This window comes from Nannobrachium achirus (genome assembly GCF_963921795.1).
Source record: "Nannobrachium achirus genome assembly, chromosome: 6".
NCBI lineage: Eukaryota > Metazoa > Chordata > Actinopteri > Myctophiformes > Myctophidae > Nannobrachium > Nannobrachium achirus.
Genome location: NC_137815.1, coordinates 55,931,366 through 55,939,709, shown reverse-complemented (window position 1 = coordinate 55,939,709; position 8,344 = coordinate 55,931,366). Strand labels below are relative to the sequence as shown.

The following is an 8,344-nucleotide window of genomic DNA, read 5'->3' as shown; positions in this document are numbered from 1 at the left end:
CTTGGATGGCAGCCAGAACCAAACCCACGGTAAAGCACAACAATCTTGACCACATTAAGGGTATGAGAAAAACAGGTTGTAAGTCAAACACAGCGTAGACAGTTCTTAAGACTGCAGGCAAGACAACAAGTAGGTTATAATAAAGGTAGCTGTGGGCAATGGGTGTTTCCCCCATAAGGGAGTGTGATATCAATCAGCTCTAACTGTAACAAGGTTAACTGCTGCATGACGTTCAAAACGGAAATGAAGAATCATATATACAGTATAATAGACAGAATAGACAGGCAGATCATGCAAATGACAATTAAGGCAGTTCATTTCTCTCTTTAAAAAAACTATTTTTTTATAATCTTTGGTTTCAAAGAACATGTTATTTATTACGTTGTCTTCTTATTTCGTGACTACATACGGGCATGCCTTCATAGCCTTACACATCACCTGGCCGGCTGATATGTGCCAAGGTTGGCAGCGGCAATGTGTACCAAGGAGGTTTGGTCAGTGCACGTGTCTTGAGTCAGTTTTGTTTTTAAACCCCGTGCTCAGCTGAGCTTATAGGTGTTCAATCAAGTGCCTGGTGTGGTTGATAGTCTTTGGAGGCAACTCCTCTTCCTCTTCCTCTTCTCCTTCTTCTTCTTCCTTCGCTTCCACCGTGACCAGGGGCGTCACAAGGGGAGGAAAAGTGGGACTGAGTTACTAGGACCCAAGGTGGAGGGGCCTTAATTATTTTATACTTTTGCTATTGAAAAATATAGCAGATATACAAGCTCACAGCGCGGTGCCGAGTGCCGCGCTGCGAGCTTGTAGATCTGCTATTTTTGAAAAGTCGTGAAAACGTGTGCAAATCTTTGAATATATGTATTTTTTAAGCGAACATTTGCTCAAATGTTGCTTCTGGGGGGGTCCCTGGAACTAAATATTTTGAGTGTGAGCTTGTACATCTGCTATTTTTCAATAGTTAAAGCACAACATAATCCAGTGAATCCTTGTACCCAGGGCCCAGAATTTGGTGCGACACCCCTGACGATGACCTCATACGGGGTGAACAAACTGGTAGACCAGTCTCTGAGAAACGTCCGGTTTGCGGATGATGCCCTTCTTGTAGTACTGACGTATGGAGCGGCTCAGCTTGTCGTAGTTCATGGCAGGGCGGTTCTTCCTCAGCCCCCACAGTCTGGCCACGTGAGCCGAGTCTTCTATTTTGAAAATACCTGATGGACACAACACGCACGCACACACACACACACACACACACACACACACACACACACACACACACACACACACACACACACACACACACACACACACACACACACACACACACAAAGAAATGTCACAGTGTCCACTTATCTCGAACTTGGGGTCGGGACCCAAATTATTTTATGGGGTCCCGGGATGATTAGCAATGTCTTTCTTTTCTCACTAAATGGTAAACTAGCCAACACACAGTATAAGTGTATACCGGTATACAGGGTGTCTGCACATTTATAAAGTGACAATTTAAGGACTTTCAAGACCGTTTTAATACCAAACTAAGTAAGCAAGAGGTGAACATTATCTGTGGAACCGAGTCACATTAAATGTAATACCTACAATTCCAAGTGCTTGTCAGGGTGGGGGTCCCCAGTTCAAATATGTTTATTTTGGGGGATCACAGCCTAAAAAGGTTTGAGAACCCCTGTGCTATTGATTCACACAGCAGATGACTGCTCAGATGGCTCAGATGTGCGCCCGTAGAGACTTTCACATGCAGAGAGCAATTTATGCTGTTTTAACAATATACTGTACATTTTAACATTTAGGAGGCACGAAAGTATTCATTAACACAAGGGTCCATTTTTAACTCTCCAAGAGTCAATTATTTAACTTTCAGAAGTGAAATAATTCTTAGTATTTGTCTACCCACTGTTGTTTGTAGGGCAGTTCTTTTCCCTCCTTTCTTTATAGTAATTTTGAAGTACAAAATAGCAATGCACAAGCCACACTTCAATTCAATGCACACACGCCACCTGTTACTGTACTGCATGACGTCACTGTTGGGCAGAAACCTTGTATCTCCAAGTTTCAAATTAGTTTAGTTTTTTTGTAAAGTAAAGCCCTGCTCCATCATACAAGACAGTTGCACAAAACTAGTGAAAACAGCAGATCTACAAGCACACAACGCCGTTGTAGATTGTCTATTTTCACTAATTTAATAAATAGCCCTATACAAAACAGATGGTTTTGGACATTCACAGTTTCCACCCAACAACAAGTGCCAGTAGGCCTACCTTTCTCTTTATTGAGCCAGCGGATGCAACGTCCATAGTTGTGTGGCTTGAGTAGCAGCTCTCTGAGAAACTGCCATAGATGAATGGGCTGGCCTGAACAGGACGAGTCTGCCTCTGACCACATCTCCTCACTTCCTGCACCCCAAACAGTAGAGGACAAAATCACCATACCGCACTGTAGGAAACCTCACTTTATTATCTGTGTTTTATTTGTTTGTAAACAGTAATAATCAAGCCTACCTGTAATTTTAATGTCTGCCACGGGAAACCTGTCTTTCATCCAGGCAGCTGAAGAATGGGTTTGTGAAAGAAACAAATAGTGAACAGAATGAATTATTATTGATTATTGATATAGCCTATTGTTAGATTAACAAATTCCAAAAACGGATCCTACACACACACACACACACACACACACACACACACACACACACACACACACACACACACACACACACACACACACACACACACACACACACACACACACACACACACACACACACACACACACACACACACACACACACACACACACACACACACACACGGGTGTCGCACCAAATTCTGGGCCCTGTGTACTATGTACTTTTGAAAAATCGTGAACATTTTAAAAACCTGTTTCTATGTCAGTGGTGCTCAAACCTTTTCATGTGAAGGACCCCCAAAATTATATGTATTTGGCCACGGACACCCATCTCAAAATATTTCGTTCCAGGGACCCCCCGGAAGCAAATTTTGACATTTTCACGACTTTTCAAGTTGTATAAAATAATTCCAGGCCCCTCCACCTTGGGCCTTAGTAACTCAGTCCCACATTCCCCCCCTTGTGACGCCCCTGTACACACACGTACACCTTGTGTGACACACACACACACAAGGTGTACGTCGTGGTCAAACTTCACTCAACAAAGCACCGCGCCACAAACCTGACTTCCAGATGTCCAGGTGTGCGTGCAGCGTGTCCCCACACTGGGGCGAGCGCTGGCGGAAGTCCTCCTCATTCATGGCACACAGGTCCTTCCCTGTGAGCTCCTGGAAGGCCTTGCCAGCCTGGGGCAGTCTGTACAGATGTTCTGTCCACAGCAGCCACTTCTGGACATTACCTGTGTTCCACTCTGTTGGGTCTGGGATAGGGATGATGGGACCATAATCGTTATTATCGTTTATCGTGATACAAAAAAAAAAATGATCCTCCGTCATGCACTGGGATCAATTCACCTTTTATTTGCAGAGCTGCATATTCGGTATTTAAACCTGGAAATAATGTCTTTTTTTCACTCTCTACAAATCTCTTTGCCAAAAAAATGTGGATCAACAAGCTCACAACGTGTCGCGTTGCAAAACATTATGAGCTTGTAGATCTGCTATTTTTTGGTAAATGTTCCACCCCAAGATAATGGATGTTGGGGATATTTTGGTTATCACAATAATATCGCTAATTCTTTTGGTCACAATAACCGTGACATGACATTTTCAAATTGTCCCATCCCTAGTCTGGGAAGACAACAACACATGGAGAAAAGTCCATAACGGGCCTCTCTCGAAAAGTGGGCAGAGCCCCAGCTGCGTTTAAAGATTGCCCTAACATACATCATCATGTCATCAAACCCCAGAACCTGCAAGAAAATTTGCATATGGGAAAGGTAAGTCAGTGAATGTCTCTGTATTTACCTCTATAGGCTATGCTACTGTGTTCTTGTTACTTTTACATATAAGAGGATTACTAAACCCTTGAGTAAATCATGATTCACAAAAGGGAAGGGTAGATAAGCTGTGTACATTTGGTTTTGGGAAGAAGTTCACCGTGACCTTATACCTCTGAATTAGGAATACAGAGGATTGGGAGATGGAATGGGTTCACGACAGCTGAAAGCCACAGTGCTTTTCATGTTTGTTTTTGCCAGTTGAAGGAACCTCGCCCTGAACAATGTGTACACGTCTATTGGCAGCACAGTGCCATCAGTCTGTCAAAATCGCGGGGGGACTGGATGAAAAGGTCAGGATTAAACAGATCCTGGAGAGGGCAAACATTTGCGTCGGTGGGGACATTACTCAGGAGAGATCTGTCATCTTCCTTCTCTATCCACACAAGTGACATGTTGTTTTAATAGAGTCGCTTAATATCAAACCTGTACCTGTGCGTAACGGACAACGATTTGGGATGATTATGTAACGGGCATCAGACAATGCTTTGTGTGCACATGTGCATGTCTTAATCCAATTCCCTCAATGTGTTGCCGCCTTTTCAAAGACTAATCCCTATACCCAGTGGTTAAAATGTATATCCCTGGAGATCCACATGTAGCCTACCCTTAACTGTGTTTGAATTCAATTTGTATATCAACTCATCTAAAATAAAGACCTAAATCACTCAGTGGTTCTCAAAGTTCATTCCAGGGACTCTGTGGGTTCCTTTAGGGGGGTCTAAATGGACCCATGCAAGTCTGTAACTCTGAAAGTAACGGGTCCATTTGGTTCCATTTGTACACTGTCAGAGTTAAGGGAAGACCTTGAAATTTAAACGTTTGAGAAACACTGACCTAAATAAATACTAGTGCTCATTAAAACCCCTGGGAGAAAATAAATGGAGAAAATGATCTTACCAGGGGTAATATTGAGCAGCTTGCAGGCCGTCTCGATGTCTTTGAGCACCTCTCCCACCACCATGCTCTGCACCTGCTCCAGAGACCGCTCCTCCTCAGGCCCTTCCAAGCCAGGCGAGAGACCCTGTCCTTGGCTGTCGATGACGGGGCACTGCTCAGGCTCCTCGCGTGGCTCGGCCACCATGCGAGACATCGGCGCAGCCACGGCTTGGGAAGAGGCCTCTGACACTTTCACCAGCCAGGCGGCGTCCTCGGTGAGGAGCATGTCAAAGCACGAGAGATAGAGGCCCGGGAGGCCACGTTCCAGAGCCTCCGCGCTCGGCTTGGTCTCTGCTATGTCCCAGGAGGTGTCCCCAGAGTCCCTGCCCCGTCCCAGGCTGGCCGGGGAGCCCTCTGTCAGTCCCGGCCGGGACCCCTGGGTCCCGGCAAGACCTAGGAGGCTGCGCTCGAGATCCGCCACGCACGGCTTGGTCTCTGCTATGTCCCAGGTTTCCCCACAGTCCCTGTTCTGTCCCCCCAGGATGGCTAGGGAGCCCTCTGTCAGTCCCAGCCGAGGCCCATAAGCCGCACCTTCTGATAAGCTAAGAACTGGATTTGACATACCTGAACCCTGAGGAGTGGGAGAGGGGGTGGGGGGCAGAGAGAGACAGACACGCGTTAAGACAGTACTTAACGTCTTATGTTCATTAAATTGTTCATGAATTCTAGCCCAGGGGTTCTCAACCTTTCAAATTTCAAGGTCTCCCCTTAACTCTGACAGTGTACAAATGGAACCAAATGAACCTGTTGGGTTTTATTTGGTTCCATGTGTACACTGTCAGAGTTACAGACCTGTAAGGGTCAATTTAGACCCCCATAAAGGAACCCACGGAGTCCCTGGAATCCACTTTGAGAACCGCTGTTCTAGCCACAGCAACTTTTGGAATATTCTATTTAGAAATTGGGGATAAGTGCCATATAGTTTGAGAATAAATCAAGGGGTCACTCCATTGGAGCTTCACCCACTCTTTTACACCCGTAAACTAGTGATGTGACATTAAACATGAAGAAGTTGAAGAAGAAATAGGATGTACATTGTAACATTTCAAGTACCTGTAAGTACATAAAACAAGCACTTGTAACATGGAACAGGGAGTACAACACTACATTCCAACCATGGTGACAAAGAGCTGTGCGCCCTTATAATGTTTACAGGGTACTTACGAACACAAATATATAACTACATAACTATAACTCATTTTATGATGGTAGCTAAGAACTGTTCCCCTGTGTAAACGGTAATCCTATCTAACAATTGCTATGTTTCTTACAATAACAAAGTACCTGGATTAAAAGTAATGCCCTGCTTTAAGTCAAAACGTTCATACCTTTTACGGCAATTCCTCCCGCAGGCACTAAACAACCAAATGTTTCAGTATTGTAAGAGATTCCATCAGAGTAGAGCTCCTCTGAGTGGATGTGGAACTGGGGTGAGACTGACTGTGTTGGCCGAAGCTCTTTAAATGAGCCCTTGGTCAAATGGGGATACTGGGGAAATGACCCTTAAGAAAGTTACTGCACAGCAGTGCCATCAGGCATGGGGCAAAATGGATTTGAATGAGTCTCTTATTTGTGGGTCAGTGGCCCAGAATGCCTGACAGCTTGGGGGTAGTTGACTTGTATTGAAACCTGAACCAACTCCGCCGCCCGCCATGGCTTTCAAGGTGCCGTCTCGGCAGACCTCTGTCTCCACTATCAGCTGGAGTTTTTAATCAAAAAAGAAGTTGGATAATGTGGAACAAAGTGCCCAAAATGTTTTACTTTGTTCAGGCCCGGCCAGACCTTGTTGTTTCATAAAGCTTATATATATATATATATATATATATATATATATATACATGATATACTTATGCCTATGGTACAATTGGTACATATAGTACTATGCATGCTGTTTATAGAGATTCTTTGGTTAAATTATTCTCTTTTTAAGCCTGCATTGAGTGTAGTGTGTGCATTTCATCAATGTTCTCGTCATCCATAATTGCCGTCATAATAGCATATTTATGGACCTCAGCTGTAGCGCTACCCTTGTAAACCTGAGTGAGCTCACACACACTGTGTACCTGCAACAGCTGGTATATGGGACAGAATATTGCTGCCACGTACCAGGTTATCAGTGGTTATGTATGACTGGTGGGCCTGGTGAACGAAGTGTGCTTTCATGAAGCACATGTCCTGGGGCAGACACATAGCTTTATTTGTCCGGAGGTTGAAAATAAAAATTTAAAGAATAATCTGAGCCTCATAAAACTGAAGAAAAAAAAAAAAAACGTTTCCCAAAATCATCCTGGAGGATACCCTATGATCCACTTTGAGTTAAATTGCTGAGTGGACTACTTGTTGCTGTCAAACCACCAGTATGCCAGTCATTGACATAAGCCTACTTTAGACAACATCTTTACTCTCCATCCAATGACTTGGAGAGAGGAAACGTCTTTTACCAAATGTCTCCAAACCCCTATGTGAAAATTAAGTTATCCAAAAGAAGTTCCTCTTTCACTTATTTGTGCCTTAAACCCCCGCAGTAAAACCTTCACCTTTTCTCCCTTTTATCTCCCGGTTTCTCGCAAACTATAACCCACACTCCCTTTCTTTCCAACAGAAGTCAGATTAAAAGCCAATGGTATCCCAGCCAGCCTCCTGTGTGTCAACTCTCTGTAACAGCTTGCGTTAAGCCCGTTAGCCTGGCAAATTTAGCCATATTACCTTTTCCCGAAAAAGGTAGGAGAGGAGAGGCCTGAAGAAAAAGAGGCAAACACCCCCCCTCCCATGGAGAGGGATTAAGACCCTGACTGATCTCTAAATGAGTTTGGTCAAGATGCTTATATTCATTTCAGGAGAATTAGAGCTTGCTCCATTTACTCAGCAAAGTCAGCCTTTGACACAGTGAATGAAGAGCACTCTCCAGCCAGCCACCCTCCCTGGTAACCATCTTTCCACTGCATTCTTGGTATCTGAGCATCACATGGTGAACAGGAGAAACTATGTTGTATCATATTGTTTTGGCATCTTTTGACACTGGACAATCCTGAGTGTTCATTTAAAACAGAGAAAAAAGAGACTTTAAGCAAAGAGGCCGACGCATATGAAATGCCATCTAATTCCTTAATCAGAAAACAATTCCTTCATTAGTTGTTCCTAGTTTCTATTGAGAAACAACAAAAGTGATTTCTCTAATTCTCTTGATTGCTAAGTTAACATTTAGGACTTTGCAGAACAGTATGACCCTATGAGGCAATTCGTTTTAGAAGATTTTACAAACCTGACAGAGTCAGTACAGTAATGAACCAAACTCAATATTATAAACTATGTGATGTGCTTGGTTAAAATCTTTGTTGCTATTAGTCATGTGTAGTTCCTGTGGTGATGAGATGATCCAGAAGAACATTGGCACTCTGCATAATGTCATAGTTCCTAAACCTACCTGAC

General features: G+C 43.8%; 1 protein-coding gene across 1 annotated transcript; it reads right to left on the bottom strand.

Moving 5' to 3' along the window:
• Positions 1 to 1,029: 1,029 nt before the first annotated feature.
• spdef (SAM pointed domain containing ets transcription factor) lies at positions 1,030 to 5,477 on the bottom strand (the record flags this gene model as incomplete). Its single annotated transcript, XM_080728565.1, is given in 6 exon segments — positions 1,030 to 1,208; positions 2,271 to 2,405; positions 2,511 to 2,558; positions 3,200 to 3,397; positions 4,877 to 5,267; positions 5,376 to 5,477. Coding segments are annotated over 6 exon segments (1,053 nt in total).
• Between the last annotated feature and the right edge of the window lie 2,867 nt (positions 5,478 to 8,344).